We start from the raw sequence: 25,103 nt of genomic DNA, 5'->3' as shown, positions 1-25,103 counted from the left end.
AGTGATTAAATCGCAATCGATATCAATTTAGCAGTATTTGCTGGCACACATTGTTATTCTTTAGGTGAACAATTAATTTGCTTTCGAGTTAGGAGTGGCGGTCCTTCTCTGTTGACGTCAGTTTGATGATTCTTAACTATGCCCCTCTTATTGTTAGTTTGCTACAATCGATTGATTCACAAAAAGGCCACAGCCATATCAACCTGCAGCCCAAGAGTGGTTACTCACTGAAGCTAAGCAGAGCTGAGCCTGGTCAGTAGAGATGCAATGTTTAACCGATTTCACTATTAACTATGCTTTAATTTACGGTTAATTAATTGTAAAGGCTTCTCAACACTGCGTTTTTGCATGGAACAAAACTGCTGCAACTAAACTAATACCCACGCACATTGGATTATATCAATGAGGCTATTAATTAATGGCTGTTCATATATTACGTCTTTTACACACGCAAGTTTGTAAATTTTTTTTAATGCAGGAGCTCAACTTGTGTGCACATATTGCGATAGGTGCGCGAGCTGCGTGATGCGTGATGCGCTTGCGATTTCCAGGCGCACCTAGTTGGAAAAGAATGGTGCGAGCACCGCAATTCACGTGACAAGAACTGGATCTATCAGCTTCATATGTGGAGTATACTAGGGTTGTCATGATACCATTAATAAATCTTTAATCTTATTACCAAGTAGTATTACAATACTATAATTCATAACTCAAATTATAAAGAAAATTGTCAGAAATACTATATTTTATGTTATAATAAGCCTACTTCAATTTCATTTAAATTCCCTTAAGGCCAAAACGTTATTATTTGCACCTCACTTCATCTAAAATTGACGGTCGCGGAAATCACGCTCAGTGATTATACTCAAATTCACATACTTTAGGTCGTATTAGGCCGTTTAGCGCGTGTAACCCCCTGCGGGCCCATCCGCTACGCCACTGGGTATCAGGTAACAATTCAAAGTAATTAAACATTTTTCTTTGTGAGTCGTTTGCAGAGATTGCTGCAGTTGTTGAAGCTACTACATCATATTAACAGGAACAGAAATTAACCGATTCAGATCTGTGTTCGAACTGAAGCGTTAGAAAACATGCAGTAGGCTACCATAAAAGGCACGAATTCTACACAATTTTGCAACCTTAAAGGGCTCCACAGACTATTAAAATAATAGGGTCTATTATTGCACAAACGTGAGCATTTTACTAACTTTTCCACATGCAACATTATCTATTGTAGATAGACCGTTAATGACGATAGTACCATTTACAAACTACAGCAGCACCACCAGTATTTTGGAGCCATAGTATCATGATACTACCATAGTACCGGTAAACCATGCAATCCTAGAATATACACATTTCTACTGTGGTCCAAAAATGAAAATACCAAACATTTTTGTAATATAGTTGATCAAAAGTGCCTTTCAGACAGAGGTTCAGCAGCCTTTGCCTACATTTGTTCTCTTTAAAAGTGAAACACTTACAGTTACATGATTAAGTACTTACAGTAGATTTATAATAGACAAATACTATTTATTATTTATTTTTATTCATTTATTTGTTGTTCTGTTGTTTATTTTCAGTGTAAAATTATAACTAATGTTTAAATGTCAAAAACCGTTTTTCACTTATTTTTAAGTTCAAAGAAAAATTGACTGTTGTTTGTTTATTATTATTATTATTATTATTATTATTATTTTGTGCTGTATTCATTAACACTGAGCAGCAATAAGTAACACATTAAAATACAAGTAGTTTTCATGTGATTTTCTAAAGTAGTAGTGTTTTGAAATGAATGAATGTATAATAATTGTGATAACCGTGATTATTCCTCTGACTCCATTCGTACGACCAAAATTTTTAATCGTTGCATCCCTACTGGTCAGTACCTCGATGGGTGACCACATAAGAAAACTAGGTTGCTGTTGGAAGTTGTGTCCCAGCAGGGGTGCTCAACCCTGAGTCCTAATGCCCAAGTAAAGTGAAGCACACTATACTGTCAATGAGCGCCGTCTTTCGGATGAGACTTTGCCATCCACTGAATTGGCTCTATCGCTGTTTCTCCACTCCCCCAACAACTAGTGTATGGTGAGGGCACTTACGCCAATGTTCTGTGGCTGCCGTCGCATAATCCAAGTGGATGCTGCACACTGGTGGAGGTGTGGAGAGAACCCCCTCATGATTGTGAAGCGCTTTGAGTGTGTTGCCACACACGATAAATGCGCTATATAAATACACACATTACAAGACATTACAAAAGAAAGCTCCGCTCCATACTCAATATTTAGTTTCAGTTATAAGTACATCAAAATATTGAAATAAAAATCTCAACAACTTTTGGTTCTCAGACTTTAATGATAAATGTAAACAAAAACATTGTGATTGAATCACTGAAACCAAAAACTTGCTGTTATTATTATTATTTTTTCAAAATATTTGGTTATTATTGTTTGTGTTGTTTTGTAGTTTTTTTGCAACTTCTGTAAATGTCATTGTCCGTTTTTCACGTTATGTGATACCAATCACATTTATACTGGGTGTAAATATGTCTAGTAAGTAAGGTTTTGAGAGTTTGTGTTTGCAAACTTGTGTCTAAAAAGTCTGTATCTGTAACTGGAGTTTATGCAAACCACAGGCTGACTAACTAATGACTCGGTTATAGCTCATGCGGGCATCATTAGGTGATTAAGCATTATCGATCGGAAGTGACATGTCAACCATTAATTCCTTTCCGTGATTTGTCTGTTCCTTTTGCAGGCCCATCTTCGTCTTCAGTGCGAAGCCCGGCATCACACAGGGTCATCAAAACACGCTACAAGATCGACACACGCAGAGCACATGCAATCCATCACAACCCTGCTCTTTCCTACAGGGTCAAAAGAGTACATTCTGCCAGGTAAGTGATTGGGTGCTTTTCTGGAGGAGCTGGAAATGACCAGCACTTAATCCACTTCCTGTTTGTCTCGTCTTCAACAAGGCTCATTTCAGTGGCTTTATTCTATCATAAATTGTGCATGTGTGCATATGTCCCGCTCACAATCTCAGTCCGGCACAACCAATTACCAGACTGATTAAAACCTCTCTGTTGACATTCAATGTTTTTATCAGTGTCTCAGTGCCTAATAAAACATTAAATAACCGCCTAGTCCTTAATAAAGCCACGCAGAACCATAACTAACTGCCTCATCACCGCTGATAATGACAGAGGGAAGGTGCCGCTCATCATGGTAATCTATTACTGGAACCATAATATTACACCATAAAGATGTTCTGTGGGATGATCCACATGCTCATGTGAACATAAGGGTAGTCAAAGAGAGAGAAGCTTTTAATGGTCAATGGTGCTGTGAAATGTATATATTTTTTATATAACAAGATTAACTGTTTTGGAAGTATAAGCTGCCATTCATACAAAACTCACATGAATAGGACTAGACGGTCAAAAGGAACATATTTCCTATAACTTAAAGATGTTGTGGAAATTATTATTATATTTAGATGTTCTTCAGTGTGTATTAACGTGCATTCAGATGCATGTCATGTGACCACTTTCCTTTTTTGTCACATTTTACGTCACTTTTTTTTGATGCACTCAACTTTTTTTTTTACACACACTTCAGCGTAGGCACGAAGTCGAATTTACAGCCTTTTGAGGTATACTTTAACTTGTTTGCGTAGTCATTCTGCATATGCTGGCCTACAATAGTGTGTGTGTTGCACCACCTATAACCCACAGACATTTTTGTATCCTTTCATGCTAAACTAATATACATATATGAATGCTCTTTCCACAATCTATCATCTACGTAATCATCCACCATCATTGTAGAACAGACATACAAGTTGTTTTTCTTCAACTAACTTGAGAATTGGTAAGGTTGCCACCTTGTGGATAAAAGTATTACTGTAAAACAAAGTAACGTGATATAAACAAACTATTCTGATTATGAAATTCATATCTCGCACACATCGTACAAACCCTTGTGTACATATAAGTGAATGAAGTATACTTACGCATTCAGTGCGATACACAAATAATGTTATTAAATACACCTTGCTACATAGCTTCCAAGTGAGAAGAAATTAAATAAAATTAAATAACCAGTACAATACAGCAATATATTGATATATTTTTGGAACGCTTTCAATAATGATCACACATTCACATGGAGAGTAGGTGCCCGTTTGTTTCTGTTCAAACATACTTGATAACATGCAAACTTACAATACAAAAGCAAGCTGAACTAATGTGATTTCATCTACCTGATCAAAATGTTTTAAACAAAATGCCTCTTTATCCATAAGAGCTTCATCCACTTGTGATCGGTTTGAAAAAAAAATGCATCTTAAAGGTGTAGTAGGTGATCTGGCAAACTGCTATTGGTTAGCATAATATATTTGAAACACAGTTCCTCCCCTGCCATCCAAAGCCGCACCTCCTGATATCACGAACGCGCACATTAAAGATAAGAGTAGACAACCCACTAGTTCGTCATTAGCTAATTATAAAACTTTACAGTACTTTATAATACTTCAATTCTGAATGAAAAACGGTATTCTATCTAGCACGTTTTCAGTTGTGTAGCAAGCAAAACTTGTCATAAAGTGCAATATTTCATGCATGCAAGGATCGCTGGTCTCTATCTCTCATGCGCTTTGCTCCAAAGCGACTACTGTATGCTTAGTGGTTGGCCGGCAGGGTGCAGGAATTACACTTATTACTAAGCCGTACTTACATGCTCTTTTAGACCGAATATTCAAAGTAGCATAGTGAACAATATAGAAAGCGCGTCACAGGTTGTCATTGTTCAAAAATTAACCAATGTGAATATAAAACCAACTTCACCTCAGTAAAGTAGACTAGGCAGAATAGCACTATTTACTGATGTTTTGTTGTTTAACTAAATAAAAATCTACATTATCGCTGCTGTAAAAGGTCCCTTATGATATTGAAAATAGTCACATCAATCTTTCATGTGGAAGATTTCAGTGGCTAAACAACACTTCTGTGCATATAACCCATTCGTAAAACAACAAAATCTACATAAGCTTTGTGTGACTGAAATACTTTTAAAACATAACATTACCAGTCTAAAATAAATACTTCAGCCATGGTGTCATACTTTCTTCAGCGTGCAAAAGAAACTCCAACATTTATTCAGAATTTTAAAAAAGTTTTGATTCAGCATTTGTTTTTACCGCTGTCACTTTCTCATGTGCACATGAACGCGGCGCACGTGCATGCGCAAATGGCAGATCTGCATAAACGGGTGCACAGATGTACAAGTCTACATTTGTTGACAAACAGTTTGGCCTACTTATCAGAATTATGGGAATTGTCTACGTGACAAATTGGTTAAGTTTAATTGGTTAAACATTTTTTAGTCGTATGCCTTACCCAGAATATAAAAATACATATAAATACATTTAGATAATTTACTTTAATCAGTAAAATTGAAATGTGAAAAGACTTTCAACCAGCACAACAAAAAATGTTTTTGAAGATCATCATCTACTGCACCTTTAAAATCATGCGATCATAGCAAGTGTTCTGTTAAACTTGTCTGATATATCGTCATCTTAGAATTATAAGGTTCTATCTGCGTTCTGAATGATTTTGAGATATTGAGCTTCAAAGTTTTTGCTTTCCATAGCAAACAGTATGTGTGTAACATTTGTTTTTTTAAATAAAAAGTTTTGAAATGTAAAAAACTTATAAAAAAAACCACTCCATAATGTAAATAAGTTGTCATTTAATAAAAATGACCTGTATATTTATAAATAACCTGTATATTTATAACAATCTGTACATACAACTCAACATCCAGGTTTCTTGACTAACCGCATCTGTTTAATGTTTATCATTTTTCATTTTTATTTATTTATTTTTTTTAGATTTATTTTGTGTTGTCACTTGTCACTTTATGTACACTGGAAGCTCTGTAGCCAAAACAAATTCCTTGTGTGTGTGAAGCACACTTGGCAATAAAACTGATTCTGATTCTGGTTCTGAATATGTCAATAATTCAATTTTGACAAAAATGTCAGATAGAACCAGATAATTCTAAGGTGAGGATATGTATAGAAAATGAGTGTGCGTGTTTAAGCTAAAATTAAAAGACTACGGTTGGAAAGCTTAGTTTGTGAATGCTTTATAGAAAGACAGAAAAAAGAAAGAAGGGTCACAGCTGTGTCTGTATGGCATTAGCTTTAGTCTGATAGCAGGCCACTGAGAAATCCTATTCACTTAAGGGTGTAAATGAAGCACTCATGCGTGCGTGTGTAAATTTTTTATTCCCCCTCTTATCTACAGAGTTAAAATGATCTTCATAAATCCCCCCGCTGTGTGGCCCTGGCTTAGCCATGTATAAAAAAAAGAGACTGTGGATTATAGGTGTTATATGTTAAGAAGGGTGCCATATTAAACAAAATAACCTTCTCTTTTATCTCTCCTGCTCTCTTTTACTGTCTTTCCAGTCTTTTCTGCCTTTGTAAGGATTGCCTTACACTGCCTTGAGTGGATAGTGCTCACTAAAATCGCTCTTTCTGGTCTTTTCAAGCTGAATCGGTTCATGATAGCAGTCTTGAGTATCTGATTGGCTGCTTAAGAGGTTGTAATTTTGTGTTAATGGAGAGAGGGGAAACTGAGGGAACTGGTCTGTTTATGTCTATGGGTTTTAGGTCTAGTTGTGTTGTGGTCCCTGATCATATTGTATAATCTTGTAGCAGTTTCTTAAGGATAAGTGCCTTCTATGTTTATCTTAGCTTGACTTTGCTAATTCTGCTCATTGCTCTCTTTTAGGTTCGACATGATTGTATAGAGATTTTTTTCCTTATTTTCTCCTAAAATTACACTGTAAAAAATTCTGGGTTCCACACAATCGATTTGTGTTGGGACAACTTGAAGGAATTAAGTTAACTTATTGGTTTTAACAAACTGAAGTGAATTTTACATGGAACAAATAGGTTGTCTCCTAATACATCTCAAGAATTCTGTTGTTTCAGCTTATTTGATATAAGTAGTTTGAACAAACAGCTAATGTAATTTTTTGTGTAGAGGGGAAATGTAATGTTATGTACAAATAAGTAAAACTACATCATATGGTGGTGGAGAATTTTTTTTTTTTGGTGACAGACATGTAACAGCTGCTCTTGGAATAGATGATTAGCAGGTCTAGAGGTCAGACTCTCATCTGAGTTCATTATTGAAGAGAGGCTGACATTTTGACATCAGCGGCCTGTAGTTTGGATTTACAGATATTCTTTGTTGTCTAATTGAAGTTTTTTTTTTTTTTTTCAAAGAGCGTTTGTTTCAAGTAACAAAAACATTTAGCATTTTAATTAAAAGTTAAAAAATTTTTTTTTATCATTTTAATTTTCATTATAAATTGAAAAAGATAATAAAGCAAAAAAGCCATCATGGTGTCAAATAAAAGTGCAATAATAATTTAAAATACCAATAGTTTAGAGGACATAAAATTTCTATACTAATATTATACATTTTCATATTCAAATGTGTGCGTGTGTGTGTGTGTGTGTATATATACACAGTTGAAGTCATAATCATTAGCCCCCTTTTGAAATGTTTTTTATTTTTAAATATTTCCCAAAAGATGTTTAACAGAGCAAGGACATTTTCACAGTATGTCTGATAATATTTTTTCTTCTTGAGAAAGTCTTATTTGTTTTAGTTTGGCTAGAATAAAAGCAGTTTTTAATTTTAAGGTCAAAATTATTAGCCCCTTTAAGCTAATAACTTGCCTAATTACCCTAACCTGCTAAGTAACCTAGTTAAGTCTTTAAATGTCACTGTAAGCTGTATAAAAGTGTCTTGAAAAATATCTATTAAAATATTATTTACTGTCATCATGGCGAAGATAAAATAAATCTGTTATTAGAACTTATTACGGGGGCTAATAATTTTGACGTCAACTGTGTGTGTGTGTGTGTGTGTGTGTGTGTGTGTGTGTGTGTGTGCGTGTGCGCGTGTGCGTGTGCGTGTGCGTATGTGTATGTATATATATATATATATATATATATATATATATATATATATATATATATATATATATATATATATATATATATATATATATATATATATATATATATATATATATATATATATACAGTGTTGGGGAAAGTAGTGCATTACAATATTGAGTTACTCCCCCAGCGTTACTTATGCTTTTTATGAAAAGTAATGCATTTTATTACTTTTGAGTTACTTTTGTGTTAAGTTTTCTTACCTGGTTGAAGTTTGATCTCTTTCAGAACTTGCAGGTGTTTTTTCACCTTTTTTATAGAGTAGCTCTACATTTAACACCTTCATTTTCCTTTACAAAAATCTAGGATAAAATTATATTTTGAAAACTGTCTGAGCCCAGAGCTATACATGCTGTAAATACAGATTAATGCAAACATGTAGAGTAATGTTTGCTACTTTTTGTACATTTTGTGTTATTAGTTAAATAAATTCACTGTCCATTGAGATAAAGACTGCAATAAAGCTTAAGAGTACTAACATGAAATCATTTATTAAGGCAAAAACAGATTTTAAACTTTTAAAATGTTTAATAACAAAATGAACAGTAAGACGATTAAAAAAACATCCTCAAAACAAAATAAATCTTTGAGCTCTTTACATTAAATAAATTGCTTCACGTGGCCTTAACAAATGTGTAAATCAATGTGTAAGAGATCATGTGATGATGAAAATGTGTGTGAATGGACAAACCAGCAGGCTAAGAACATTGTAAAACATCTGAAATGTTGTTTTGGTTATTCTAAACTGCCTCAACCATTTCAGTATTAGTGTTATTGTATTATTAATTACCTCCAGAACTGACAAGAGCGTCTGCTCTGAGTCTCACGACTTCAAATGCCACCATGTGTTCATTGCATGTCAGCATTGTCTTCTGAGGCGTAAGTAATTTATTAAATAAAGAAAAGATTCACGCAGCTTCTCCTACCGTAGCAAATTACTTTTTTACTGTTGATGTTTGGCGCTAGATAATTAGGAAGTGACGATTTTGTTCTCTTTGACTTGTTGGATGGAAACGGTCAACAGTCCACTTCTTTTCTTCGATGAGTTCAAAATAACAAGAATTCGTTGCAAAAAATGTAAATCTGCAGCCTGCCATTGTTTCGGTTTCTGACTGTCTGTAGTGATGATTCGCGAATCGTTTGTTTTAACCGGATCTTCTATGTGAACCGGTCGTCAACCCAGTTCATTAAATTGAACTAAATTGTGGTGAACCAGTTTGCGTCTTCAGTAAGTACTTAATTATTAATTTTAAACATACCGGATACCCCCTCTGACCAATATCCTGAGTTATTTAGTTACTAGAACAGTACACTGACTCATCTGAAAAAATAGACTGATGATGCTGCAAGTCGATTGTCTGTTCCCTAGCAGCACGGTCTCTGATTGAGTGTGTGATTTAACCTAAGGTAATTTTTTTCACAATATATATTTTTAAAAGCCAATTAAGCAAGGCTTTACTTGTTACTTTAAATAAGTAATATTATTATGTAACATGCATTAATTATAACGCGTTACCCCAATTTCTGTTTAACTGAAAGAAAATATTTTTCAAAACATTTCTAAAAATAATAGTTTTTATAACTGATTTCTTCTATCTTTGACGTGATGACAGTACATAATATTGTACTGGTTGTTTTTCAAAATACAAGTAGCCAGCTTAAAGTGCAATTTAAAGGCTTAAATAGGTTAACTAGTCAAGTTATGGAAATTAGGTTACTCGTATTTTGATGGTTTGATTTGTAGACAATTGAAAGAAAAATATTGCTTGAGGGGGCTACTAATATTGACCTTAAAATGGTTTTTAAAAAATAGAAAATGCTTTTATTCTAGCCAAAACAAAACACATACTGTAAGACTTTTTCCAGAAGAAAAAAATATTTTAGGAAATACTGTGAAAAAATTCCGTGCTCTGTTAAACATAATTTGGAAAATATTTGAAAAGGGAAAAAAATTAACAGAAGGATACTTCAGCTGTATATGTGATTTTTCTACTTAAAGCGTCAAGTTTTGGTTTTAACATGTTGCCACTGATTAGGTATATGCATGTCAGTAAGTAAATGTTTTTCTCTGGAACTGGAAGCCTTAATGTATGCTTTCAAATCAGCTTGGATTATCAGTTGGGGCCTCTAAAACAGTGATTGTGCCTTAGCAGCTGTCAACTATGCAAATGAGTGGTCTGAATATATTTATCTAGGCCATTTCTTATTTTCATCACACATAGGCACTGCCACACCTTAAGCCCTACAACTCATTACTAAAACAACTGATGTAAATTGTAATACTTCAATGTAAATTCATATAGTTATAGGGTACTTTAAAGTACAATGTAAATGAATCTATAATCAAATGTACATGTATTACAGCCCACCATTAAAAGAAAGACTACATTTTAACATTTAGTAATACATTTTTAACTCCGCAAATTTTTGTCTATATAAAGTTTAAGTCGTTATGTACTGTAGAGTGGAAAAAATATTTCTGGAATTGTATTTATATAGAAATGAGTTGTGTAGTGTGAAGTATGATTTCTGGAAGTACACATGTAGCTTGGTGATTTTGCTACTGTACACTTTTTTACATTTTTATTTTTTTATTTTACACTAAAATCTAAGGAATACGTTGTCAACAATGTATGCAAGTTTGTGTGCAGGTCAGTGATGCTTCATGTAATTCAGGTTTGCTAGGGCAGTGCTGTCTGGTGTTTAATGGGTAAGCGAGTGTGTGTTCGCAGGGCTTCATTTGTGTAATGCAGATTTTGTGAGACGCGTGCTTGGCTTCAGACTGCCTTTGAGCTGTGGTGACTTACCGCCATTCATTTAGCTGCCTGCAATAAATATTGATTCATCAAGGGATTTTCAATTTGAACCTCTGTGACGCATTGTGAAATATTACAAGAGAGAGGGAAATGAGAAGGAGAGAGAGATAGCATGGGGGGAAGAGAAGATAAGGGACCATTTTTAACGATCCATCTCTCTTTTCATTCATTCGTTCTTCTGTTGGTGATGCTTATTTTTAGAGTATCTTAGAGTATGGCCATCTGCCACATTCTTATTGCATTTACACATTTGGCAGACGTTACAGTTACTCATATATATTCAAAGTGACATGATGCATTTAAAATATCTGCATGTTTAAGTATATAGTAATGCCCTGGAACATTACCCATTTTCTATGAGTTTAATCAGGGTTTCTGCAGGGTCGTTAGAGGTCCTAAGATGTTTCTTATTTCAAATCAGAATTGTAGGTTCAGTTCTTTAAAGTATTGTGTTCTATGTCTTGATTAATCAAAAAAAAATCTTAATTTCCTATGTTCACGTAACACTACCTCTAATATACATTGAAATGCACTCACAGTTCGTTCGTTCTTTCTTTTCCTTCCTTCTTAATATTTTCTTCGAATTTTTTTATTTTTTTTTTCAATTTTTTTTATTTTATACTCTGGTGTGCAGTCCTTTCATTCACCGGCTCTAATATAATTTGTATTACAACTACAAGCTGATGAAAGCTCTTAAATATAATTCATAAATACTATAAAAAAGGTGTGAAAATCATTACATTTGACTTGGCAAACCCTCTCACAATTCAATGGTATTACTTACATTTTATTATTTTATTTTATTTTATTTTATTTTATTTTATTTTATTTTATTTTATTTTATTTTATTTTATTTTATTTTATTTATTTTTTTTAACTCTGTGGTGTGTAGTCCTTTCTAAAATCAACGATATTACTTATATTTTATTTAATTTTATTTTATTTATTTTTTTATTTTATTATTTTATTTTATTTTATTTTAAACTCTGTGGTGTGTAGTTCTTTCTAAAATCAACGATATTACTTACATTTTATTTTATTTTATTTTATTTTATTTTATTTTATTTTATTTTATTTTATTTTATTTTATTTTATTTTATTTTATTTTATTTTATTTTATTTTATTTATACTCTGTGGTGTGTAGTCATTTCTTACACCAGATATTATTTGTATTACAACTACAAGTTGATGAAGGCTCTTAAATATAATTCATAAATACTATAAAAAGGTGTAAAAATCCTTTAAATTGACTTGGCAAACCCTCTCACAAACACTGCTGATTTGAAACCGTCAATTAAAGAAAATAATAAAGCACAATATAACCATTCTATTGAAAAATAAAAGTTGAGGCGTAAATATAAATACACTGCAAAACCCAAAAAGTTATGGTAACACAAACCATTTAAGTTCAATAACTAATTCTAATGAATACTGTGAATTTAATCCATTTGAGTAAATGAAGCAATTTGAGCAAAGTAAAACCCGATAAATGAAGAGAACTCAAACCAACTGAGTACTGTAAAACCCAATAAGTTAAGGCAACTCAAATCACATAAGGAAACCGATTGCTACAAGCCATTTGAGTAAAAAACAAATCTATTTGAGTACTGTGAACTTACACTATTAAAGTTGAAGTAATTAGGTATTTATTTAATTAAGAGTTCAAAACTCTTTTCAAATGAGTAGAATTACCTTTCAGTAATTTTTGAGTTAACTACACTCATTTCATTTGATAAATTTGACTGTTGGGTTTTTACAGTGTAGAATTTATTTCTATTTCCCACAAACATTGACATTATTACTTACATTTTATTTTATTTTATTTTATTTTATTTTATTTTATTTTATTGTTTTATTTTATTTTATTTTTAGTTATTTTTTTATTTTATTTTATTTTATTTTATTTTATTTTATTTTATTTTATCTTATTTTATTTTATTTTATTTTATTTTATTTTATTTTACTCTGTAGTGTGTAGGCCTTTCCTTTACCAGCTCTAATATCATTTGTATTACAACTAAAAGCTGATGATAGACAGGTCTTTAATTTAACTTATAAAAACTACTAAAAAAGATTTAAAGATCTTTAAAATTGACTTACACAACCACTGCTGATTTGAAAGCATCAATTAAAGAAAATAATAAAACTCAATATCAACATTCTATTTAAAAAAATGTTGAGGCATAAATATAAATACTATTATTTTCTATTTTCAAATAAAAATCCACAGTAATGCTTACATTTTTATTTTCCTTGATTTCTTTTTACACTCAAAAAAATTATGTTTGCTTCTTGTTCAAACTACTTAATTAAAAATGAGCCAAAACAACACAACTCTTGAGGTGTTTTTGGGGACAACTTGATTGTTTTGTGTTCAATTCACTTCAATTTGTAAACCTAATTCCTTCATGTTGTCCCAACACAAATCGACTGTGTGAAACCAGCATTTTTTTAAAGTGTAGCGCAGATGCATGCTTGGCACGCAGGCTGCATTTAAGACTTTGTACCACTACATGTGCTGACACTGAATCAAACCTGTGATGTTGAAGATGAATGCACAACATGCTTTCAAAATAAAACTCAGTGTATTAGCTGGCTAACAAACACACACAGATGGCCGAAAGCAGTCCAGCACGAGCAGGAGCCCCTCTCTGTCTCACACATGAGCAGACAGACGCGGGTCTCTTCAGCCCCTCACCCTTCAGCGCAGTGACCCGGCGTCCGGCGGAGGGAGTGTGTAGTCAGCAGTGCGGCTCTGTGTGTCTGGTGATTGAGTGTTTCAGGGGACCGGGTGGGGGAGGAAAGGCCCTCGTAAATCCCCAGCAGCCACCAGAAAATAGATATAATCTCAACATTAACTACATTAATAGTAGCAGGAGTTGAATTAAGAAAGCCGTAAAGCATGGACGCCTGGGCATAAATTACACGAGTCTGTGTGTATGCGCACACCCGCGCACACACACATGCATACAAACTGCCCTCCTCCCATTACACATTTTTCGTTTTGTTCTTTCGATTCTGATTTATTTAATCATTTTGGATTCAGATTATAGAGTTAGTTTTTGTTTATTTATTTTGTCAGCACCCCTAAAGACAAATAATGTACTATGGATGAATGGTTATAATAAAAATCTAAGTTGTTGATGTATTTATTCAATTTAATTCAATAATATTTAGATTTACAAAGATTTATATAATATTATCTGGTGATATATTTTGATTATTATGATTATAAATATCAATGTATTATTTAATTATTTTATAATATTAATGTTTTTGCTATTAATAATGTATCATGTATTCATATTTATATGACATTCTTAATCATATTTTCACACTGAAAGTGAATATTACAATGTAAATGAATTAAGTAATTAAATTAAATAAGTAATTCAAACTCAACTGCAATAAAAGTCTTTCAATATGTCATTAGCTTGTGCCAAGTTTGCATTAATTTGCTGAAAACACATACGGTAAAAATGATTATATATTATATTATTGTGAAATATTATAACAATTTAAAATAAAATATGTGTTCTGTTGGAAAAATCCAGTGTATCAATGTAATGACAAAGCTACATTTTCCCCGGCCTTTACTCTTGTCTTTAATGTGTAATATTTTAAAAATTTAAATATATATTGTAATAAATAATTTAATTAATTAATATAATGATTTAATTATCATTAAATTTTAGGCATTAAAGTAAAATATGTGTGATACTATCTTTTGATATTGTAATGCCAAAAATAAATTCATTTTTAATTATCATTAGTATTTTTGCAAATATACATGTTATTAATTCTGAAGTTAGCCGAGAAGTGTATTAAAATATTTATCAAATAATGTATTAATTGAGCTGAATTCAGTTATTGCTGAATTTATACAAATTTTTAAAATAATTAAGTAAACATTTATAGTGAAAAATAAAATTCAAGGTCTAAATATGAATACAATTTATTTCTTCCTCCCAAAAATCGACATCATTACATTTTGTTTTTTATTTCATTTCATTTCATTTCATTTCATTCCAATTTATTTTATTTTATTTTATTTTATTTTATTTATACTCTGTGGTGTGCAGTCCTTTCTTTATAAGGACTCTAATATAATTTGTAGTACAACTACAAGCTGGTGAAAGCGCTTAAATATAATTCATAAATACTATAAAAAGGTGTAAAAATCCTTGCGTTTGACTTAGCAAACCCTCCCACAAACACTGCTGATTCGAAACCGTCAATTAAAGAAACTAATAAAGCACAACATAACCATTTTATTGAAAAATAAAAGTCAAGGCCTAAATATAAATACAATTTATTTCCATTTCCTCGCATAAATCAACATTATTACTTACATTTAGTATTTTATTTTATTTTATTTTATTTTATTTTATTTTATTTTATTTTATTTTATTTTATTTTATTTTATTTTATACTCTGTGGTGTGTAGTCCTTTCTTTCACCAGCTGAAAGAAGTGTATTAAAATTTTTATCAAATAATGTATTAATTTAGCTGAATTCAGTTATTGCTTCTTTATACTGCAGTTTAATATTTATCCGAAATTTAAATAAATAAATAATAAGCAAACATTTGCTCAAAGTAACCATCGCTTTAAACTTGATTGTTTTTCCAAGTAACTGTCCGACTCAAGACTATAATATTAAATTTTTTGCTTCAGGGCCAAATTTTAGAACACACATCGATATATTTACAGTTTTACAGACCATTTTGAGGGATGTAAACAAAAAGAATGGTCCCAACATATTTCCTGTTTTACATTTTTAATTTTTATAGCTTCTGAGAATTCAAAAAGAGCCATATATTGATAAATAACGTTATGATAGCTGTTTTAACATTACGTTATGATTGAATTGCCTCTTGTACAGTTATGAAATAGTTTGATTACAAGCAGAAAATGTTCATGGGCCAATGACATGACCACATTGAAATGGCCTATAGTGCTGTCTGTAAAGCCAGAATTGTTCATGGTGTATTCTTTAAACACTGTTCATATTTGCGAAACAACAACAAAAAAGCAATAATGGTGTTCACTTTTATTTTCTCTGGTCTACCACTCTCACACGTGCGGTCATGCTCTCTGTGGGTGTGGGTGTATAGTAGCCGCGTGGCCCTCATCAGGTTTAGTGCTTCGGTATTGATCAGTACAGGATGTGCTGCAGCGCTGCTCCCCTCTCCTCTTCTTCATCACCTCTCCATTCATCTCATCCACCCTTCCTGAGAGAGAAAGGGAGGGAAGCACGAGGGAGAACCAAGCAGAGGGAACGAGAGAGGGGAATTAAGAGTACTGAAGGGCAAGGTAGAGCAATAGACTGTTAAAGAGGACAAGTGTTAACAAACAGTGATGGTTTTTGTAAATTATTGAGACTTACTCGGTAAATAATTATGTAGGTTGGGAAGGGAAATACTTTTTGTTTTTGTTTTTTAAATATGGACATTCACAAGCCACTGTAAATGTACATTATTTATTTGTTTTTACATTTTGTTTTTAAATTTTATATAATTATATGATGAAATGTGATTTATTGGATTTACAATTTTTTAAGGTAAGTGGTTACAAACAGTTTATATGGGCTGTATTTAAACAAACTAATTAAGTTGAACATTACTAAATTTAATTACTTTGTTTCGATCCAGCCCATATAAATTGTTTGCAACCACTTACCTTAAAAAAATAGTATAGCAAATTTGTAATAGTATGTGATAGTAAACAATTAGTTAATGCGATCAATCATTTTTCAGAAAGTATTGTGATGTTTATTTAGTGCTTAAGAATTATTTCTTAGTATTAATAATGAAATGGAAAAAACAAATCAAGAAGTTTTAAGTTTGCTAATGCCGCGGTCACACTAGAGTTTGTGCATGCGAAATTCTGTTGTGTGGCGCTGTGAAAAGGGGTGGTGATTAGACATTAAAAAAGCGACCGATTGGTCCATATTTTAAATTTCTGTCCTAAGAGGTCATGTTTTGATCTTTGATTGGTCTCAGTCAATCACATGATGAGATTTCGAAGGTCGGAGTTCACAAAGCTTGAACTTTCCAATGCAGCGAACTGCAACTTGTCGCACAAGCTTGCGTTTCTGGTCTGCTGCCATCACGTGCATACAGTGGTGTAAAGTAACAAATTACAAATACTCAAATGACTGTAATTAAGTAGTTTTTCTCAGGAATAGTACTTTACTAAGTAGTTTTAAAAATGTGTACTTTTACTTTCGTTTGAGTACATTTTAGTGCTGCACACTCAGAAATAAAGGTACAAAATCTGTCACTGGGGCGGTACCTTTTCAAAAGGTACAATTTTGTACCATAAAGGTGGATATTAGTGTCTTTAGAGTACACTTTCGTACCTTCAAGGATCACTTTTGTACCTTCAAGTTACTATGAGGTACACATTTGTACTTTTGGGGTATTACAATGTCCCTTTAAGGACCTGTTTAGAACAAAAATGTACCTTTTTAAAAAAGGTACCGCCCCAGTGACATTTTATACTTTTTGTTTTGATACTTTTATTTCTGAGAGTGTGTATTGGTACTTTTACATCCACTACTTTCCTTCCACATGCAGTCACAACTTTATTTTTTAGTCCTGTGATCGCTCATAGAAGGTAATTCATATCATAAGGAACTACCTCAAGACATGGGCGATTTTTAAATGCAGCAAACTGTTTGGAAGCGTTAAAAGTGTCCAAGAAGATGTCCAAAATCTTTACACGCAATGACCGAAAGACTGTTTAGATGCATGTCACTGATGAGAAGATGGCAGATGTTAACTGTATGATGAACGACATGGCCTTAAACACCCAGCAGGCACAAAACGTCATCATGAAGTCAGATTGATGTTGTACCTCATGGGGACGTTGCATTTTATTTGGAAAAGAAACTTGGGTTGACGTCAGAATCCAACGTCAGGCCAATGTCCAACCTAAATATCAATGTCTAATGATGTTACAGCTTGACGTTGTGTGGACGTTACCGCTATGACGTCTATCAGATGTTGGATTTTGGTTGCCATACCTGATGAATAAATGTCAGTATTTTTTGCGTAAATATGACGCTGGTTTAAGATGTTGGCTCGATGTTGGATTTTGGTCACTTTCTATCAACCTAACATCAATTATCAACATCATTTGACGTCATTATAGACATCAAAATAAAGGCCCATGCACACCGGGACGCTTTTTGCACTTGTTTTCTTCTACGTTTAACACTTCTTGACTATAGAAAGGGCGCCAATGTGATCATGAACACCAATGCGCAAAATGGCAGAAGTAAATGCGTAATTTTTTAAGAAACGCCTCATGCTCGTTAAAACCTTCTTCACCAATCAGATTGCCACTTTTGTTCACATGCACGGAGTGGCTGAAGTTACAGTGAACAGCACTTGGAGGCACTCAAGCGCAAAACTGTCAATGCGAGCACACATTGAAGAAGATGCCCAGAGGCGATATGAACGTGGAGCTGCTTATTGCACTGGTGAACAATAATAATTTCTTCATCGCTTGAGCTGAAGCTGCCACTTGAACCATCCATAACAACAAGTGTGTCAACTTTGTCTTCTTCTTCTGTGTTACAAGTGGGTGTCAGAAGGTTAAAGTTGTGTAGCGCCATCTAACGTCAAGTACTGATTTTGCATACTCTTCTGCTCGACGCCAGTGAAAATCGCTTGTGTTTGAATCCGGAAAAACGCAAACGAAAAGCGTCCTGGTGTGTACGAGCCTTAACTTGCTGGCTAGGCAAGGCAAGGCAAATTTATTTATATAGCACATTTCATACATGGTGGCAGTTCAAAGTGCTTTACATAAACAGGAATAAAAAGACAAGTATAAGAAAATAAAAACAAATAATACAAATGAATAAAAACTGATTAAAATGTGTTTAAACAGGTTATAAAACAATAAAAAAGAAAAGAAAGACACAATAGTGCGATCTGTTGGGCGTAGCACAGTGCTCATTCAGTAAAGGCACAGCTAAACAGATGTGTTTTCAGTCTTGATTTGAATGTATCTAATGTTGGAGCACATCTGATTGTTTCTGGAAGCTGATTCCAGCAGCGAGGGGCGTAGTAGCTGAAAGCTGATTTACCCTGCTTTGACTGAACTCTTGAAATTTCAAGTTTATATGATCCTAAAGATCTGAGTGATCTATTGGGTCTGTATTCAGTCAGCATATCTGTAAAGTATTGCGGTTCTAGGCCATTTAGTGATTTATAGACAAGTAGTAATACTTTAAAATCTATTCTGAATGTAACTGGGAGCCAGTGTAAAGACCTGAGGACAGGCGTGATGTGCTCTGATTTTCTGGTTCTGGTCAGAATCCTGGCCGCAGCTTTCTGGATGATCTGCGACTGTCTGACTGTCTTTTTGGGAAGGCCAGTGTGGAGGCCGTTACAGTAATCCACCCTGCCGGGGATAAAAGCATGAGTAAGTTTCTCTAAGTCTTCACTAGAAACAAAGCATCCAATTCTTGCAATGTTTTCGAGATGATAGTATGCTGATTTACTAACTGTTTTAGCATGACTATTGAAACTCATATCTTACTCCAGAGTCACACCAAGATTATTGACCTTATTTTTTGTTGTTTGACCCTTAGAGCCAAGGTACGCATTCACCTTGAGAACCTCTCAGCTAAACATTGAATTTTGGTCACCTGACATCACGACCTAAATATAACCTAATATTAACATCTTACGATGTTGTGCGTCTACTGGGCAATAACTAAACACATTACAGAATGTTAGGTTTTGACACACATGCACAAATTACATGTAAATGCATCAGTTTTTTTACAGCGTAATACTCCCTACTCTTGAGTACTTTTGAAATGTCTACTGTTTACTCATAATTTGAGTAATATTTACAACAGGGTACTTTTACTCTACTTGCACTACATTTTTAGGCAAGTAATGGTACTTTTACTTGAGTATGATTTATCAGTACTCTTTCCACCACTGCGTCCATATGTTCGGAAGTCTATGAGGTGAAAAGTGCAGTGCGACCCCAGATTTAGTTTTGAATCTGGATTTGGATAATGTTGAACTCAAATGTACATTTTGAAAACATCCATATAGTCCTAAGTGACTAACAGATTAGTCAGATTGCAAGCATTTAGTCTTGAAAGAGTGGCCAATCACTGTTGTACAGCCATGCTAAGTGTAAGCTCAAATACTTTAATTGCAATAGGCAAAATCAAATGGTATTGTTGGTTGTTGTGCACACTATCTGCAAATTCCACTTAAGATCCAACATGTTTTTTTATGATGTAATCACTATATTATTATAATGTACACTATATTATTGTCAGACATAGAGAGTAGTTTAATTAAGATTACTTGACTTGCTTTTTGATCAATTATGCACTTATTACATGTTTATTTGTGTATTATTTCATATTTCTTTTCTTAATGAACACTTTTATCAGTTGATCATTTTTTTTTCTTTTCCTTTTTGTCTTTTTCCTTTAGTCTTTAGTTTTTTGCCCACACCCCTTGGCCATTGAGCTGCTGGTTAAGTCATTTTAGGATTTTCTTCAGTAACAGTCTTTAATATTGTTATCACTTTAATTCCCTCTCATTATCTACTTTGCTGCGAACAAAAACTCATTTACAGAAGGAAAATTGGTTAAGTGAAAGCAGCTAGCTCATTTCAAGGGTAACTCTTTTTGTCTATTCTTCAGGATGAGCTTACTAATGCTTTCTCTGCAGCCAAATAGACAAGACAAGCATTATTGTGAATGCCCGTGCGGCCTGTGAATTCTTCCCCGTCACCAAAACAAAAGTCACATCGTTAATCACCCTGCCGGAGTGCTGATTCGCCCTCTCCTTCATCTGCGCTTGTCCTGCGGTCGAAACACAAGACACACATACATGCATGCACATGCTCTCATGTGGGATCTCCCAATGATCCATATAAAGTGATTGTGATAGACTCCTAAGTTTTAAATTTGGAACTTTTCTTACAGTTAACTAAATTGACTGGCATGCACGCATATTTTTGCCATATGCATTCTTCCGCAGATCATCACATGCACCAGAACTGATGTGTTTTAGTTTTGACACAGGTGTAAGTCCCCTGCGCTCATCCTTGCTGATGGTTGCTTACCATGCCCCCTAAATATGCCACATACTAGCAAAAAAAGAGATTTGTGTCTAGTGGGAGTGATAAAAATCATGATGCCTCAAATGTGTTTGCTGTAAAAGCGTTTATTTTGACAGAATGAATTAAAGGGACAAAAATACAGATTTGCTTTGGCCCCTTGAGGGATGGGTCATCATCAGCATATCCGATACATCTTTGCATTTCATGCCTCCTTAATGTGAGCACACTGTAAAAAAAGTCATTGTTAAATAAACTCGAAAACTCCTTTCAACTTTTGAAAGTCAACTAATCTTTTCAACTAATTTTTTTTATTTTTTATTTCAGCAAATTGGTGCATTTAGGCATGTAGATTTGGTCAAGATCTTCTGACGTTTAAACAAACCTTCAGAATAAAAAAGAAAGGTGATTTACAGAGTATTTTAAGGTGATCACACAGTGTAACTATTCATTTAACTACAGAGTGATATTAATTAATTAATTATGATTAATTAACTTTAAAATGAATATGTTTTTAATTACTCTCGTGTTGTTCCAATCCTCTGAGATCTTTATTCATCTTTGGAACACAAATGAGCAAGATCACATGAATAGCAGTATGGTGTGGCTGTATATCAGGTATATATGGTGATAGTTCGATGGCATAATTATGTGTATAAAAAAGGAAAACAAACACGGAGAGTCTAAAAACCCTTTCGTACGAGGAACTACTTTCTTCCACCACTCATTCACAGCTGATCATTGCCAGTTCACAAACGTCCCTTTAGAGCTAGTATTTGAATGATTCTCTAGTGTAATGTCTAAAGTGATGACAAAACAGGTATTTTTTGCTCACATTGTAAGGTTATAAGGCTGAGCAGCATGAAATGCCATCAGTCTACAGAGATTTCCCAGTATTTCTTTATTGCAATCAGGATTTTCACAATAATTAACCCAGAAAAAGCCAGAGCAAAGCAAACACTACCAGTTTCTAAGGTATAAATACAGCAATTTAAAATACAAAAGAGAGAGATCGACTCAGAATGTCACTTACCTTATTTATATTGATTTGTTCTGCTGTAGTTTGAAACTTACACTGAGAAAATGCTGTTTTTCTCTCCTAAGCACTTATCATGTGGTCTCTGTCGCCATCTGGTGGTTGAATGTCAATTGTCACCTTCCTTGGCCTGCTCAGACAGGCTGACGGCGGCTGATGCACTGAATCTGATGCTCAGAAATTATCACTATAAATCAGAAATAAGCACTATCCTTATAAATAAACTGCATAGTTGCAATCTAAACAACTACATTCTCGACTAAAAAAAGCCTCAAAAGTACATCATGTTGTCCAACAGCAACAATATTTGTCAAACTGTAGAGTGTCCTCTGCTTGTCGCTGTATGTGAGCAGAGTAATACACAAGGGTGAAGGGTTAAGAGGCTGGATAAGTGCTGTTATTTGCAGAATATCGCACTACTATCAGTCAATCGGATTCAAGAACCAAACATAACTGTTGTATAAATTAAGATATTTTAGATGAAATACAGGAGCTCTCTCATCCTTTATAGACAGCAATGGTAACGAGGCATTTAAAGTCTATAAAAGATATCAAAAAACATCGAAACATTCCCTATGGTTCAGTGTAATCATATACAACTTTGCTCACCTTTGTCTTTTTTCACACATCAGGTCAGGGTGTTTCAGGCAATACAATGTATTGCAGGGGTCGGGAACCTTTTTCCAGCAAAGAGCCATTTCTGATTTTTTTATATAAAAAAACCTTTATTTATGTCCATGCACAATTCAAAAATAAGCAAATATGATGCATCACAATGTATTAAGAAAGGACCGTTTATAATTTTTTTTCTTTTTGTCATCGCCACTTATGAAATGTTGGAAACTCAAGTTGCTCACCCTTTATTGGTGTCACGATTCAAGTTAAACCACAGCGCCACACATGTGCATTGATTGAAACATCCTTTTATTTTAAAGTCCTTATTCATTTTGCTGTAAAAATACATTATAACGAAAAATGTAATTGTATTTTCAATAGAAAACTGATTTTTAGTGACAGTTATAATTTTTTAACCTTTATAATATTATTGAAGAGAGACCGCTGGAGAGCCACATAAATTTGGTCAAAGAGTCACATGTGGCTCCCGAGCCATAGGTTCCCTACCCCTAATGTATTGTCATTATAAAGAGCTCATGGATTTCATCTGGTATATCTTAATTTGTGTTCCACCGATGAACAAACTTTTAGATGATTGGAATGACATGGGTGTGTTATTAATATCAAAAATTAAATCATTTTACTGCATGTGTTTACTATACTTGAGGTTTGGGGTTAGTATTTATGCCTAATTAACTAATTACTGTAGTAAGAACATGGAACGTGTGTATCAAGGACATCCCTAAATAAAGTGTTACCTGGGGTTTAAGTAACTTTCAATGTGACTTTGTGGTTGATGGTGCCAGGCAGACACATCAAGGTAATTCAGAAATTTACTGTGATTTTCATGATTTTCATCTTAAGGGTTTACAAAGGATTGTCTGAAAAAGAGAAAAGGTACTCTGAGGTATGCTGAAGAGCAGCTCTGAATTTGTAGTTTGTCAAACTGTAAAAAAGATATGCCACAGAGGCAGAAGACCACACCAGCTCACATTTCTTTCAGCTAAAAACAGAAAACTGAGGCTACATTTTGGACTAATCAAATTTTAGCAATAAAAGAGGAGGAAGGCTGCTTGGTAGGGCCAGAATTTGACATAAACAACATGAAAGCATGGATCCATGTCTTGTGTCAATGGTTGAGGCTGGTATTGGTGGTGTAATAGCATGGGAATGTTTTATTTGCACACTTTGGTCCCCTTAGTACAAACTGACCAGCATATAAACACTACAGCCTTCCTCGGTATTGTTGCTGACCATATTAATCTTTTTATGACCACATGTGTTCCCATCTTGGGATGCTCCACATCACAAAGCTCAAATCATCTTAGACTGGTTGCTTGAATGTGACGATGAGTTCTCTACACTCAAATGGCCTCCACAGATCTCAATTCAATAGCTCACTTTTAGGATGTGGGAGAATGGGAGATCATCTTGGGTGTACAGCTGACAGGCTGATGCTTTTTTAGTTAATATGGACCAATATCTCAACTGGATATTTCCAGTTTTCATACAGTCGTCCTGTCTTCATGCAAACGATTTCAGTAACAACTACTCCTCACTTCTATCCCCCAGTAGACCCTCAAGAAGAGCACAAAGACCTTTTTATATCATAGCCTCAGGGTCAGAGCCCCCAAATGCTAAATCACGTCCCACTCTAACAGTGCAATTACAACCCATCGTGTGTCCCATAAAAATAATTCCCTGCTGCCATTCAAGTGATACATGGGACGATGTGATATGTCCCCCCAGACCTCATGTATTAGCACGGCCGGTTCACTCTGCCTCTGATATCGGATAAGCTCTTACACCGTCCAGTCTGAGTTACTGCAGTAACAGGAAGCACAAACATAACTGATACCAGAACAGCAACTAAAGGTACGCATATTGTGGCGACCTGTGATTTAAAGAGTGCCGGTTGGCTGAAGATAAGGTATCAGCGCTTAAGGGTCAAGGACGACTGGCTGGGAGCTCTAAGGATGATGGAGCTCCCCTCTTTGCTTCCTGTCTTACTTTTATTTCCTTCTTTTCCAGAGTTAAACTGAGAGACCCAAGAGGTCACAAGAAACCTTGTGTTTACAGCCACAAGCCTCCATTTTAAAACAAAGCCCTGTGGAGGAACATTTGCATGCTATTACATGCACTCTGCTTCCAAGTTTTGGCCTCATTTATTTTGCCCATTTGTCACACTGACTCACTATGACTGAGGTTAACTGCTTTTCATGTTCCATGTCCATGTCATGGCTACATTAGGCTCCATTATGGCTCTTGGGTGCCCTGTCTGAGCCCCAGTAAGGGCAGCAACTGTTCTCCCATTACGCCTCATTATTGCTCCCATGGCTGCCGTCACTGAGCAGTTCTGGACCTCTGTGGGTTATGATGTATGTTTGACATATGCTCTTACAGATTAAATGACATGGAGACACTACAGGTTGTTCTGCACTTTGGGTCTGTGGATGTGTTAAATACATATTCTAGACAAAAGT

The 25,103-nt window shown here is 34.2% G+C and overlaps 1 protein-coding gene across 1 annotated transcript in view; it reads left to right on the top strand.

The window, feature by feature from the left end:
- zc3h3 (zinc finger CCCH-type containing 3) overlaps nucleotides 1-25,103 on the top strand; it is a 143,198-nt gene that overhangs the window by 54,886 nt on the left and 63,209 nt on the right. The window contains exon 4 of the mRNA XM_056460077.1: nucleotides 2,758-2,896. Within this exon, the coding sequence (XP_056316052.1) occupies nucleotides 2,758-2,896 (139 nt within the window). The remainder of the gene's footprint in view (nucleotides 1-2,757; nucleotides 2,897-25,103) is intronic.

This window comes from Danio aesculapii, chromosome 6 (assembly GCF_903798145.1).
Source record: "Danio aesculapii chromosome 6, fDanAes4.1, whole genome shotgun sequence".
Lineage (NCBI taxonomy): Eukaryota > Metazoa > Chordata > Actinopteri > Cypriniformes > Danionidae > Danio > Danio aesculapii.
Note: the sequence above shows the minus strand (reverse complement) of the source record. Positions and strands in the feature narration are given on the sequence as shown.